This window comes from Mytilus edulis, chromosome 3 (assembly GCF_963676685.1).
Source record: "Mytilus edulis chromosome 3, xbMytEdul2.2, whole genome shotgun sequence".
Classification (NCBI taxonomy): Eukaryota; Metazoa; Mollusca; class Bivalvia; order Mytilida; family Mytilidae; genus Mytilus; species Mytilus edulis.
Window position 1 is genome coordinate 5412252 of NC_092346.1, and position 16466 is coordinate 5428717.

At 33.4% G+C, this 16466-nt stretch overlaps 1 protein-coding gene across 2 annotated transcripts in view; it reads right to left on the reverse strand.

Annotated features, from left to right (window-relative positions):
* Positions 1-16466, reverse strand: part of LOC139515681 (HEAT repeat-containing protein 5B-like) — a 64250-nt gene that overhangs the window by 33225 nt on the left and 14559 nt on the right. For both annotated transcript variants that reach the window (XM_071305325.1, XM_071305324.1), the window contains exons 5-12: positions 11560-11709; positions 5771-5942; positions 3767-3918; positions 3104-3353; positions 2430-2579; positions 1522-1772; positions 1022-1133; positions 460-612 (exon numbers count right to left, since the gene is read on the reverse strand). In XM_071305325.1, the coding sequence (XP_071161426.1) occupies positions 460-612; positions 1022-1133; positions 1522-1772; positions 2430-2579; positions 3104-3353; positions 3767-3918; positions 5771-5942; positions 11560-11709 (1390 nt within the window). The remainder of the gene's footprint in view (positions 1-459; positions 613-1021; positions 1134-1521; positions 1773-2429; positions 2580-3103; positions 3354-3766; positions 3919-5770; positions 5943-11559; positions 11710-16466) is intronic.

The window sequence follows — 16466 nt, forward strand, 5'->3', positions numbered from 1 at the left end:
CTTAGCGGAATCAATTTAATCTTATTCCAATTATTTTTTATTGCTCATACTCCTTCAACTTCTTCTCTCATACAAGTGTTTAATTATTTTCTTGTTAGTTCTCAATATTCATTTCACCTAGATAAACTACTATCATTTGTTATTTTTCCTAAGATACCATTTTTGTGGATTTCCCAGATAAAGCTGAATAAATAATTTAAGAGGTTCAACAAATAAAAACATTTTTTAATAGGTTTATATGCAGACTTTGACAAATTAACAAGTCAAATATCCTTGAAAATACAATTTTTCCCGATCCATGAAATATTGGCACCCAGGAAAGGAATCAAAAGTATACAGAATCCATATTGGCTAAGGGATACAGCTTGCATAAAATTAGTTAAGTTCAAGGTTATCTGAATTGTGCTTGGTAAATTTTACAATGCAAAAGAAATGCCCCTAATTTCCCCCCATTCTTACCTCCAAGTGCGCCTGCCCTTGCTTCTAAAGTAACCTGCCAAGTAAAAGCGTCGCCTCTAACTTTTTCAGATTCTAATTCCTTGTTAGATCTCGGGAATGCATTTCTCCATAGTAACAACATTCTGGGTAAATGGTTTTTCACAACTGGTGTACCTATACATAATAATTTCAAAATATTATAAAATTGTCAATCACTGAAGGATCTCTAATAATAAACACAAAGATTTGTCTGACATTTTAAAAATTTGAAAATATATACCAGAGAAAACAATGTATGTTTATAATGGCTAAATTCAATCTCTAATTTGCAGATGCACATTTTAGTTTTCTACTGTCCATGCATTTCTGAAATAATCAAAAGAGCTATTTCTATTCATATAGTAAAATCAACAAATATTTGAAATTCAAGTTATGAAGCATGCCATAAAAAATATGAACTTAGTCTGGTAAATCAGGTTTCATCCCTTAAAGTGCTGATTCTAACAAAACATAATCATTCTGGATTTAATGATAGATAAAATTTTCAAACCCTTTCTGGAGCCTTTTTATTTCTATTATTTACCTAATGTCATCAATGATCCAAACAACAACCATCCAGACTGTGTTCTCTGTAGAGACAGTCTACTGTTCTGGGATGCAGTCCTTAATAACTCCTCAGCCAGATTAAATAATTGCTGAAAAATGTCAAAATATATGAATAAAACAGAGAGGGATCAAGCCAACTAGACAGCAACCAAATAATGGAAAAGCAAATCTTTAGGTCAGTGTTAAATATCAGTACATTATAAGCTTTAAATTGCCTACAGCCTTGGGACAGATTTGTATACATTAAATATGGTTAATATTACATGTATATAATTCAAGAAGTTTGAGCTGAAATTTTTTTTTTCTTTATATGTGTATGAATTTTTATACAGTTTGCTTCTTATTGCAGGCACACATGCATTCATTAAATACATTAGTTTATTCACTAGGAAAAATTCAATAAAACGAATAAAAGAAAGATTGCATATCATAATTACAGTGTGCCATTCTTTTAAAATTGTATTTGTATTTCTTTACCTTTCCCTTTGCATGAGGGATCCCTAGTGGACATTGGTAAATGCCACCCAAAAGGGCAGCTATAGCACTACTGTATCCAGACACTGCCTCAGGTGAACTCTTCAATTTATCCATTCTCTCTACACACCGATCTAATAGAGGAGTCAGTTGTGAGGGTAAAGCACGAGCTATACATCCCAGACACCATGATGCTGAGAGTCGTGAGGCTGGACTGGGGTGTATCAATACTGACACAACTGGTTCTATAATACCTAAAATGTAAATACAGTTTGCACATTAGAGTCGTGAGGCTGGACTGGGGTATATCAATACTGACACAACTGGTTCTATAATACCTATAATGTAAATACAGTTTGTATATAACCATCTGGTGTGGGATCAAAGGTTGAGTCAAAACTAACCAATGAAATTTGATTATATTTCATTTCCCTTATGCAACAGCTTAAACAACCGGTAAGGCTTGTATATGAGAGTACCTTATTTGAATCTATAAAAGGTTGGTCATGTTGGATTTCAGAGTGTCTTTCAGACTAAGATTTAAGAATGTACCATATTCACCCCTGTATAGTCTGTATTTATGAATATTGCGCACCACTTTTTCATTCCCAAAATTGTCAGATTTGCAAACTGTACTTTGAAATGGTACAATAAGAGGAAAAAAGATTATCAAAGCCTATAGCAGTGTCTAATATGCATCCCCTCTCCAAATTATAATTCATGGGTTTAAAAGTGTGTATAAAATACACACAAACATCTTACATCTGAAATTTTATACTGGTGAATTTCATTATGAAGCAAATTTTCCTTAATTCCTTCAATGTTTTTAAACAGTGTGCAAAATGATTAAATCAAATTGAAAGTATACTTGCAATCTGAAAGGGAACAAAACATAAACATGTTGACCATACCTGTTGCTGGTTCTGCTACTAATGGACTAGCTGAAGTTCCTAATCTAAGAACAAGACTTCCCAACTCATGTAGGGCACACACAAGCACATGTTGTCCCCCCAGTATACTCTGTGACTTGGCGTCATTGGCACTATCCACTGCTGCCTCTCCTGAAATATATGTAATGATTCATGCATAGTCTGAATATTGTTTTTTACTTAATTTAACATTGAATATATATTCTTATAGACATTTTATAAGGGAGACAACTGGTGTTTTCTTATCATTTAAAAAATACATTTTGATAGTTCTCATGATTTTCAATTAGTAAAAAATTAACCCTGTAATTTATTTTTTCTGAATCATATAAATAAAATCTTGGGTGTTTTATTTAATGTTTTTATATAATATTTTAGAAAGATGAAGTGAACTAGTTAAAAAAAAATCCACATGACTCAAGATAATAATACAAAAAGTTCATTTTCAATTTTTTTTAAACATTTTTGATGAAGCTCATTTAGTTATGATTAAGTTTCCAGACACTTCCTATAAAATAACCATTGAAAATTATATACTAAACCAAGGAGAAAGATAAATCATAAATAGATCAAAAGCTATGCGGTACACTGAAATTCATCACAAAACATTTTATGATAAGTTTTTTGACAATATGAATGATTTATCTATATCTTACCAACAGTATTCATCTGTTTGATTATTATTTGGCATATTTCCTTGGCAGCTGCAATCTGAGCTTTCTCTCCCAGTAATTCACCAATACAACATCGCATTATAAATAGGACACACTTCCTGGCATATACAGCATCCACATGGGTGGGTGTGGCCTTAGGATTGGCTACCAGGTTAAGGACATGGTTCAGGAAGAGTGAGATGTTACGTTCTAACCATAAACCTCCCATTGTTCTTACAAACCCTATGTAAGCCTGAAAAAAAGAGGGAAAAATAGATCAGAAATATTAACTGCCAATGGACATAATACATAAAAGATACCAATAGGACAGTATTATATTTAAAGCTATTAATCTTCTTGTGTGACCAGTACAAATAACGTTCTCTCAATTTAATCAGTGAAAATTTCATTAGACTCTTTAATGATAACTGTTTACTAGACCAAATGTCCAGGAACTAGCCATACAGTGATTTATTGATGCTAAACTTCCACAACATCCGGTTTCTGGTGGAAAGTTGCCTCATAGGCAAATAATATCTTCTTATTTTTATATCTGACACTTTCTAAATCAGGCATTCTTTTTTTCTAAGGTCAAACCTTTCATTTGTGTGACATTTTAAAAGAGAAAGGATGAACCTATTGCAATCTTTCATTCATTCTACTCACATGTGTAATGCCCACTCTGATTTCTCTGTTTATTTCTTTAGAGCTGCCTTTTATCATTTCACCAGAACTCTTTAAGAAACCAATACCTCCTTTAAGGAATCCTGATGCTAGTAGGGTTAGAACATCTTCTACTTTAACAAGCTTAGCTTTGCCTATAAATTATAAAAGAGAAAATGATTTTACAAAATAAATGACTGTTTACAAATTACAAAAAAAAACCAAATTGATCAATACTGTAGATTCATTTATTTTTTGTGGGTATCAATTTTTCATGGTTGGAGGAAAACTTGCATTTTCATTAATATTATATTACGTGGCTTTACCAAAATATGCGTTTCATTGAACATTAAATTTGTGATTCACCTGAACATACCAAATCCATGAAAATAAAACCTGGCAGATTATGAATCATCACTTTATGCTATTGTTTGTGGTTGCATTTTAGGGTTACATTACTGCAATAATCTGAATACTGAATTTGTCCTTATGTTACCACATCCCTTTTGAGAAAAAAGACGTCCTAATTATTCAGGAATTCAACAGAGCTTTGGAAAACCAGACTTACAAACAGTTACAGTGTTTGAATCAATGTAGTCATTATTTTCTCCAATTCAGCACAAGTATATTCTAAGTTTTTAAAATAAATTTTATTTCAAGTAATACATCCCAAAATTATACTCTTTTCCATGGTAAAGTAGGTCTCATTGGGGTCTAAGTGTGACGCGGGGTTGCCGATTTTTTGTAAGCGTGACACATGAAAATCAAATTATTGTGCTGTGAAAACGGGAAATGAAGTCTAGCGGGACACGGGTAATTGCAAAAAAATTGAAAATTGCTTACGTACATAGTGAAAGCGGGAAACGGGAATCTGACAAAACAGTAAGCGGGATCTGGGATCAGATACCCCCAATGAGACCCCCGGTCAACATATACACAGCAGGAAGATAAGAAAATTGGCAATTACCAACTTCAAAATATAACTGTTTTTTTTGTTCATGAATTACTATAGTTCTCTTTTACATTGTCTTAGGAGTATTATGTATCAACTCTAAAGCTTATTATGAGATTGCTTTATTTTTATTTTTTTGGGGTTGCTGTCTAAATGATATTTGTATTCAGTATGTTAATTATAATATGCGTTTTTCAAGTTGTTCATTAAGAGATGGTGAACTATTTCAGTTATTCAATCACAACATTTTGTATTTTATAATCATTATTTGTTCACAGTTAGATTTAATAACAAATTCATCAACAAATACTGCACTCTATGTCAACACAATCAGGAATAATGATGTGGAGAATAAACAATTATTAATTTCTTCAAATATTACAAATATTTACTCTGGTTAGAAGAACCTGACTATTCACCTGTAGACTGACAATTATGTAATCCCATCCCAGAAAGTTATCTATCATTTCTATGGAATTCTATTTATCAATCACTTAAACATGCCTCAACATTAATTATAGATGAAACTAAAATAGATTTAATCTTTGAGAAATATTTTCATAAGAGAGCTATGTTATGGTATAATTTTATGTTATTACATCGCAATTTGAGGGGTAATATAAATGTACTTTTATATTTGTTTTTAAAAATTCCTAAGTATATAAATTAATAGACTGTAAATTAATGAATCTGAAACTTGGTGGTTTTCATTCATTTGCTGAATAAAGGGTTTTTGATCTTTGTGTTTTTTTTAATTTTTATTTGGTTCACAGGCTTGTGAACTTTGTGGTTCTAGGACTTATCTTTGCTCATGAACTTCTATACTTTGTTAATTTAAGACCGTTATTGGTTCAAAGAATTTACAATTTGTAATCTCAAATCATGAACCAGGGAAAAATTTAATGATTGTAAATTGTATTTCATTCCCCTTGTGACAAAATTGCCAATTTGCTTATGCTAATGAGGACTTTTTTATGCACATAAGAAGTTTGACAATAACACAATCATCATAAGATACACCTAAGCTTGTAATCAAGGGAGATAACTACACTTACCCACAGGTGTCTTCACAGACTGAGCTGAATAAAGCAGTTCACCAAGAAGTTTACCAATAGCACAACGTGCATCATAATTAGATCCATCTAAAGATCGGAAACAAAGGGAAGTAACTGTTTCTAGTTCTGCTGTGTACATAAACTGTGCCTCTTTAACTAGCTGCATCATGCACTGAAAGAAGCATTAGAAATGAAAGAGAGGTGCAGGCGCGGATCCAGAGGGGGGGTTCCAGGGGTTGGAACACCCCCTTTTTTTGGACGATCAATGCATTTGAATGGGGACATGTAATTGGAACCCCCCCCCTTTTGTCCTGGGTTAGGAACCCCCTTTTTAAAATGGCTGGATCTGTCACTGAGGTGCATCAAGTGCTTTGTCTATTGTATAAGTTTATGGGTTCATATGTTCTTATAATTATTCTAATACATGTAATACATGTTCAGGTATTACAAGAAAGGTAAACTTTAAAAGTAATAGAGACCCAATGTTTCAAAGATACTTCTGCTATGTCAGTTTGATTACCTTGCAAGTATTTCTATGGTGACTGATTGATAATTAGCATCATAGTGGTGACTGAATAACTTGCTGACTGATCTCTAAAATTATGACAATTCTGAACTTTAAAGTTTCCAAAATTTATATCAAGACATTCAGGTTTTTTTTTTTATCACGACTAGGAAATTCCCCTGTTTCATATAATACCCTTTGTAAATTAACAGGGATTGACTTGTAATTTGTATGTACCTTAGCTGCAGAACATCTTACAGACATGGCCCTATCTGTCATACACTGTTTAGCTGCCTTATATATGTATTTACCTTGGCTGCAGAACATCTTACAGACATGGCCCTATCTGTCATACACTGTTTAGCTGCCTTATATATGTATTTACCTTGGCTGCAGAACATCTTACAGACATGGCCCTATCTGTCATACACTGTTTAGCTGCCTTATATATGTGTTTAGCTGCCTTATATATGTATTAACCTTGGTTGCAGAACATCTTACAGACATGGCCCTATCTGTCATACACTGTTTAGCTGCCTTATATATGTATTTACCTTGGCTGCAGAACATCTTACAGACATGGCCCTATCTGTCATACACTGGTTAGCTGCCTTATATATGTATTTACCTTGGCTGCAGAACATCTTACAGACATGGCCCTATCTGTCATACACTGTTTAGCTGCCTTATATATGTATTTACCTTGGCTGCAGAACATCTTACAGACATGGCCCTATCTGTCATACACTGTTTAGCTGCCTTATATATGTGTTTAGCTGCCTTATATATGTATTAACCTTGGCTGCAGAACATCTTACAGACATGGCCCTATCTGTCATACACTGTTTAGCTGCCTTATATATGTATTTTACCTTGGCTGCAGAACATCTTACAGACATGGCCCTATCTGTCATACACTGTTTAGCTGCCTTATATATGTATTTACCTTGGCTGCAGAACATCTTACAGACATGGCCCTATCTGTCATACACTGTTTAGCTGCCTTATATATGTATTTACCTTGGCTGCAGAACATCTTACAGACATGGCCCTATCTGTCATACACTGTTTAGCTGCCTAATATATGTATTTACCTTGGCTGCAGAACATCTTACAGACATGGCCATATCTGTCATACACTGTTTAGCTGCCTTATATATGTATTTACCTTGGCTGCAGAACATCTTACAGACATGACCCTATCTGTCATACACTGTTTAGCTGCCTTATATATGTATTTACCTTGGCTGCAGAACATCTTACAGACATGGCCCTATCTGTCATACACTGTTTAGCTGCCTTATATATGTATTTACCTTGGCTGCAGAACATCTTACAGACATGGCCCTATCTGTCATACACTGTTTAGCTGCCTTATATATGTATTTACCTTGGCTGCAGAACATCTTACAGACATGGCCCTATCTGTCATACACTGTTTAGCTGCCTTATATATGTATTTACCTTGGCTGCAGAACATCTTACAGACATGGCCCTATCTGTCATACACTGTTTAGCTGCCTTATATATGTATTTACCTTGGCTGCAGAACATCTTACAGACATGGCCCTATCTGTCATACACTGTTTAGCTGCCTTATATATGTATTTACCTTGGCTGCAGAACATCTTACAGACATGGCCCTATCTGTCATACACTGTTTAGCTGCCTTATATATGTATTTACCTTGGCTGCAGAACATCTTACAGACATGGCCCTATCTGTCATACACTGTTTAGCTGCCTTATATATGTATTTACCTTGGCTGCAGAACATCTTACAGACATGGCCCTATCTGTCATACACTGTTTAGCTGCCTTATATATGTATTTACCTTGGCTGCAGAACATCTTACAGACATGGCCCTATCTGTCATACACTGTTTAGCTGCCTTATATATGTGTTTAGCTGCCTTATATATGTATTTACCTTGGCTGCAGAACATCTTACAGACATGGCCCTATCTGTCATACACTGTTTAGCTGCCTTATATATGTGTTTACCTTGGCTGCAGAACATCTTACAGACATGGCCCTATCTGTCATACACTGTTTAGCTGCCTTATATATGTATTTACCTTGGCTGCAGAACATCTTACAGACATGGCCCTATCTGTCATACACTGTTTAGCTGCCTTATATATGTATTTACCTTGGCTGCAGAACATCTTACAGACATGGCCCTATCTGTCATACACTGTTTAGCTGCCTTATATATGTATTTACCTTGGCTGCAGAACATCTTACAGACATGGCCCTATCTGTCATACACTGTTTAGCTGCCTTATATATGTATTTACCTTGGCTGCAGAACATCTTACAGACATGGCCCTATCTGTCATACACTGTTTAGCTGCCTTATATATGTATTTACCTTGGCTGCAGAACATCTTACAGAGATGGCCCTATCTGTCATACACTGTTTAGCTGCCTAATATCACTGGTGGTAAGCGGATGGTCGTAACTAAAAGTTACGACCATCCGGAGATGGGAGACAACTCTAGGGATAAGTTTTTCTTTTCCGATTTTCGTGCACTAAAAGGTTCATTTGAACCAAACCGCTTGTCTCGTACATACTATTCGGCAGTCCGGTGATATTAAAACCAAATTTGATGCCTTAAAACATTCCAATTTTTGTAAAATAGTCATTAAAAAATTCAAGCATGATGGTCGTAACTACAAAAACAAAAATATTGAGGATGGTCGTAACGTAAATTTGTGATGGTCGTAACTAAGATAAATAAGACTGAATAAGGCAAGTCAAGAGTTTTAAACGTTTCTTTTACTATATGAATACTAGTATTTTATATGATGTATTTCTGAAGAATTTTTTTCTTTTTTGACATACAATGTAAAATAAAGCAATTTCAATGCGTGTAACACTTATCAAATCAAAAATTTTAAAAGTTTTCAAATATTAGTTTTGGGGGAATTTTGATTAAAGTTCGATTTGAAATTCCAAATTTTTCAAATGTCTTGTACCGAACCATTCAAGAGTTCTATACGTGTCTTTTGTTATATGAATATATCATATATCATATTATATATTTGTGAAGTTGTTTTCACCAAATAATAAAAACTAAATGGAGAGAGGGATACCTGTAAAGAAAAAAATTGGAACGAATCGAACGAAACAATACAAAATGAAATGAACAGTCATATATTCTGAAAATATTATGTATAAAATCAACAAAGAGGCAAATAGTTGAATTAATGTAAACGGTTAAATTTATTCACAATGTAAATTTCTCAAAAGTGGAGAATTCATTTTAAAAAAAGAAACACAGCTCTGGTTATGATAATTCTTAGTTAGAAATAAAAAGCAAGAAAGTTTTTTTCGTTTGGAATTCGCATCTATTGAAAATATAAACGTTGAGGATGTACCTACTAGTTGATTTTTTAAAATCTTCAATTTAAGAATGATACATTAAGTCGAAAGAGCATTAATAAGGAGTCAAAATAAGCTTAAAATATTGATAGGTTATGAAGGTCGTTATCGAGACTAGAGCATACCCGCGAATTCGCAGGTCTGTACCTGAGTTAAAGAACATACGCTTTATTTTTAGCCTGGATGCTTAGACGTCATATTGTTGTTTGGTGAAATCAAGCTGATAATCAGGTGCACAGTAATGTCCAATGACGAAGTCCATGAGTAGCTTGTAGCCATTCATGCCATGTAAACATATAACTTACACATGATTTTCAACCTGCATACCGGGATTTGTATGTAATAGTTGCGGCAGTACATTTAGTTTGACCTAAGTCCTTGTAACATTATCCTGGCTACAAGCTTAAGCCTGGCTACAAACTAGTATTTTATTTTACTCTTAAATTCAGTGCATGTAGCAGTGTAAAGTATATATCAACAATATTCCTGGGTTGAGTTCAAAATCTTAGCAGCTACGTAGCCGCTATCAATGTCTATGTAACAACTAGTCTATAGCTACATGCTCAAAAGTCAAAATCTACGTAGCACTACGTAGCAGCTACGATATTGAACTCAACCCTGACTCAGAAGTGCATTTGTGGATTCTATTTCCTCATGAACGATCAAAAGACGAATATTTGAAGGCCAATAGTTTATAAGACAATAACAATTTAAAGTCAAGGAGTAAAAAAGACTCAAAGACTCAAAGACTTATAAGAGCTGCAATAGATGATTTAAAGATGATTGTTCAGAATTGTGCGTTTAATAATTTCATCTGCCGACATGATTGGAGATATAAAAAAAAAGTCGTAAATAAAAAAAACCACTAAAAACAAATATAAGGGAGTAGACGTGCATTTAATAATTTCATGCCTTAACGTACAGAAAAAAATATATTAATTCTCAACCCTAACATACTTTTTGGCTTAATGCGAGTTGATTAGTTTTCACTGTTGCTCCTAAATGATGAGCGTTTGAAATCCATCAGAAATGTGTATGTTTAATAATTCTCTCGCTTAATTTCTGCATATCATTACCAGAGTAACAAATAAGATTGTTTGTAGCAAATCATATATTACATCTGAGTCTATTACCTTTACAATTAAAATACATTAATAAAAGTTTGTCTAAATACTCGAGTTACGGTCATCTTTCAAAGTTACGACCATCTTGTGTCGGTTACGACCATCATCCAAAATGTTATAGTTGAAGTTACGACCATCACACATTTAAAGTTACGACCATCATGCTTGAATTTTTGAATGACTATTTTACGAAAATTGGAATGTTTTAAGGCATCAAATTTGGTTTTAATATCACCGGACTGCCGACTAGTATGTACGAGACAAGCGGTTTGGTTCAAATGAACCTTTTAGTGCACGAAAATCGGAAAAGAAAAACTTATACCTAGAGTTGTCTCCCATCTTCGGATGGTCGTAACTAAAAGTTACGACCATCCGCTTACCACCAGTGAATATATGTATTTACCTTGGCTGCAGAACATCTTACAGACATGGCCCTATCTGTCATACACTGTTTAGCTGCCTTATATATGTATTTACCTTGGCTGCAGAACATCTTACAGACATGGCCCTATCTGTCATACACTGTTTAGCTGCCTTATATATGTATTTACCTTGGCTGCAGAACATCTTACAGACATGGCCCTATCTGTCATACACTGTTTAGCTGCCTTATATATGTATTTACCTTGGCTGCAGAACATCTTACAGACATGGCCCTATCTGTCATACACTGTTTAGCTGCCTTATATATGTATTTACCTTGGCTGCAGAACATCTTACAGACATGGCCCTATCTGTCATACACTGTTTAGCTGCCTTATATATGTATTTACCTTGGCTGCAGAACATCTTACAGACATGGCCCTATCTGTCATACACTGTTTAGCTGCCTTATATATGTCTTTGTATATACCACCTCCTGCTGACCCAAGACCTCCAATAACCTTCTCCAAGGTCAACATTATCTCACTACGTCCTTGACTCTGAAAAATAAAAATATAACAATCATTACACATCTTATTGAAAGTTTATCCCTTCAACTCATACGATTTGTGTCTTGGCAAATGCTATTATATTTCTTGAAAGTAGACATACTTATCACAAGTGGCAGAAACTATTAAAATTCAGAAATTATTGCGTGCATTATTGCAATCTTTGCAATTATTCAAGAATGAACAAACAAGAATGTGTCCATAGTACACGGATGCCCCATCTGCACTATCATTTTCTATGTTCAGTGGACGGTGAAAATGGGGTATAAACTCTCATTTGGCATTAATTTTAATATTATAAGTTTCTTAACTCATAATACCTTTGACATTAGGTGCTACATGAAAATAAATAATATTTCCATGACAACTGATTTAAAATTATTGACAATCACAAAAATATTCTTTTTTAAATAATCAAAAAGTTTAATTTAAGGACTGAAACCCATTTTTCAACAAAAATATCAAGAAATTCTCCTTGAAATAGAAATATCTCAATATTATCTTAAAATCCCCTAAGGAATATGTACATGTATTTAATTTACTATTTAATAATCTTAAAGTCTATGCCAATCCCTATTGATTGAAGTGATTACTACAGCATATTTCTAACCCAGATAAAATTACTTAACAGTCAATCAGCCTAGCAGAAATCAACAACATCATCGCTGGAGATGGAAAGTCATGTAAAATTATAGAAAATCGAAATCGATGCCAAAATGTCCATCAATTCACCATTCCATTTGTTATAATTATTTGAAATCAATATTAATAACAATACTGGAATTTCCTTTTCTTCAATACACAGGAAGTAATTTACCTTGATAATTAACCTGTAAGCTGTCAATTAAGGTAATAGAACAGGTGCTTTGTAATATGATAACTTCATTACTCCCGTTATCATCAGGTTTTATATCTCAATTTACAAAATTATTAAGTTTCTGTTTAAAAACATTAGTATGATAAACCTTGAGGGTGTTAACCTGAATGGTTGTATCTAATTAACACCAAGATAATATTGTCAATGCAGATTGATACTTTTCAATAAATGAAGAGGGGGTCTTTGAGCAATCATATATCTTATTGAAAAGCATAATAAATGCAGGGTATCAAATTTCATTTAACAACATCTTGGTGTAAATATTTGCCACATGTTTAAGAAAAACAAGCCAGTACAATTTATCTCAGGGTAGCCTACAGAACCACCAAATCCTGGCTGGACCTTCAACTCTTAACAGCAAACTCATCCCTTATTCTTTGTGTGCAGGTTAGCATACTGAACCCAATTAAATACATATCATCTATAATACAAACAGAAACACTCAACTTTTAAGTTTCAGAGGTGGATCCTGTCATTTAAAAAAAAAAGGGGGGGGGGGTTTCCTAAACCAGAGCAAAAAGGGGGGGGGGGGGGGGGGGGGTTCCAACTATATGCTCCCATTCAAATGCATTGATCGGCTAAAAAAAAGGGGGGTTCCAACCCCCAGAACCCCCCCCCCCCCCCTTTGGATCCGCCACTGAGTTTGAACACCTACCCCTGAAAAGCACAGCAACCCAAAGTCCAATTTAAATGCACAAATTATTGTGATTTTTGAAGAATTAACAAAAACACAAGTTTAATTATTGCAATTTTAGGAAAAGCTACATACAGAATTTTACAGATATAAATGTATTTGATATCAAAATGTGAGTTCTTATTATAGCAATACTCCAGTAGTTTCATCAATAAAAATCTCTCAATAAAATAGACCATTGTCTTGCCTATGAAATTGCTATCCAACAATCGGGTATTAACTTCCTATTTTCACACAATAATCATATCTTTCTAGTCAATTACCAGTATATTAAGTGATTAATGAGATGTCTGTCAGAGATGTTTTGATCAGAACAGGTGCTGTCTATTATCATTGATTCATCAAACCATTTAACCTGCCTGACCAGAAACACTTTCATTATGACCTCAGATGACCTTCCAATTCTTAACAGTACAAACTGTTCCATTATTGATAGTCAAAGATATATGGGTGTTAAGGGTTTCATGTCAAATAACAGCAAAATTGGTAGGTTGTGATCTATTTTTTGTCACATGTCCGAAAAAAATGGGTCTTCTCTGAGTTTCAGTTTTGGGATGATACCCTATGGAATGTGGAATAAAGGAGGTAAAAACATTGAAATCTAGGAAAAGGAGGGGGAAAGTAGAAAAACATTTTTTTCAAAGTGAATATGGGAAATGAGTTAACATAGTTTTGATCAATTTGACATTCTTAAAAGAATAAATCAAATCAGCAGTTAAGGAGGAACCTAAACCCACATATTTAAGATTTGACCTAAAAAGAATTTGTGGTTGAGATTATATTTGGACAGCCAAATTCTATTATAATACCCCCATCACATCTGTCTCTATTCATTCCAGCCCTCCACCCATTTCCTTCTATCATTCTTTTAACAAACAAACCTTCTATTTAAAAGATAACAAGGTTTAAGTAATTAATAATGTATCAATCAGGGGGTTTATATGGACAGGTGATGTCTGTTATCACATCATCAACAAACCAATAAAATACTTAACTGACAGTTAAATGATCAACAAGTGGTTTATCTATTTAATACATTATACATATTTTACTTTCTCTTCCTACATTCTGAATAGATTACTTTTTTATGTACTAAGGAATTTGTTGTTTTAGTTTATGGTAGATCTTTGCCAAAGCCTGTAATTCCCTGCCTTAAGTTTGTTGGTGTATATTATATTTGTTTTGGTTTATTTTTTTGGTAAATAAATCTGGCCTTATTTTTTTTACTTTGAATAGTTTTCCATTTTGGGAGTCTTTTATAGCTTGCTGTGGGGAATTGGGATTTGTTCATTGTTGAAGGCTATACAATGAACTATGATTGTAAACCTTCGTCATCATTTGTTCTCTGGTGGAGAGACGTCTCATAGGCAATATCTTTTTACTCTAATATTGAGTTTACTTTCTGTTCCTACATACATCCAATAAAAAGATTTGTCTAGTTCATGAATTTGTTGTAAGTGGTAGATCTTTGCCAAACTAGCTACTCTCTTTTAATCAATTCACAACTTGTTTTTTGCTAACATGTGTCTTCTGACATTACATGTTAAATGCATTCCAGTCAGCACACATTTAAATCTTATTACTTTAATTTTGAGTGATACATGATGAAGACTGAATTGAGACTTTACAAGTAGACAATTTCACAGGGAACATTTACTGTAATATGCCAACATGTTTCTGGCATTATAAGAGGAATTTACAGTTGGCATGTTTCTTATTTTAAATTTGTTTACATATAACATCTGCAAATCAATATGTTACAAATATAGTTGTAAGGGCAACTCACAATTCTGCCAAACTAAAAATCTTTTCTGTAAATGTGCTAGTTAAAAATAACTTGCAAGAATAGAAACATATTTTGGGTAGACATGTGACAGCAATCCAACAACACAAAAGAGAAAAGACATTTATATTGTTACATATGGTCCTCAACAATAAACATGTGTCTATTCACTATTATACTTGCTTCAAGTCTTTTCTTTTTGATTTCCTTTAATTCTTACTTAGTGATATGTTTTCTAAAAACTGTCATAATACAGATCGTACCAGGACAAGGCTTAGGGCAAACATTTTATAATAGTAGGAAATTTTGTTAAAAAAGGGGGAGTATTTTACTTTAAAAAAAATAAATTTAGATTTCAACCTTTAACGGAAGAAATATTTTGATCAAGTAGAGGATAAAACAATTCTGTTTGAGAGTTTTTCCTTAAAATTTAATGTTAAGTCTTTGAATAAATATAATTTGATGGAAAGTTGTCTAACAAAAACATTAAAAAAAGCATATGCACAGTCTGCACCGTTAGCCACTAGTTCGATGCCCCAGACTAGTAAATATTGTTTCTGACTAGTGAAAATTTTCAAAATTTAATTTAGTCATATAGAGATCAGTTTTGATATTTAGTTTCCTGACTATTAGATGAAAAAGTTTTTAGCGCAGACTCTATGCAATGATGAGGTGTTTGATTTTTCACATCTGCAACACACATGTACATTCATTGACATTGTGTTATCACTTTTAGGTGTTTAGTATCTGTTATGATATTGCCTGTCAGACTAATGACAAAAGTTTTGATATTTATTGAACATCAGTGATAGGTTCATTGGTGTTATACTTTTGACTAATTTCATGGTAAAATCACACAGATCTGGCACAATAGTATGTCTGGCATGACTGAAACTGGCTTCAAATCAACTAATTAATTTTCCTCTCAACAAATTCTTTCTCAAGATGTATTATATCAGGATAGCTCTTATACTTACTGATCACTCAACGAATCTCGTTTCAGAAGAGTTTTGGAAGGTGCTCAAGATCTCCCAGTATAATCTCATGCACATAACGGTTATAACCGTTATTACATAATTACTTCAATGTATTCTAGATAATTACAAAATCTACTGTTTTTAAGTTCAGAGCAATCAATGCTTATCATTCAAACATTAGTTATTCCAAGTTAATAATCATGACGACCTTATCTTTATACAAGCTTTCTGCTCCTCCCTCCTTTCATCTTTCTATTTTTTTAAACACGATGTAGCATCATTTGAGACTTAGAGGATTTAGACTTCAAAGTCACCATTGTAACTCATAGACAAGTAACATTAGCAATTAGATTTTCTTTCTAAAATTTCAGAATTTGATTACTAGGGACAAATGAGTATGTAAGCTTAGAGAGGATA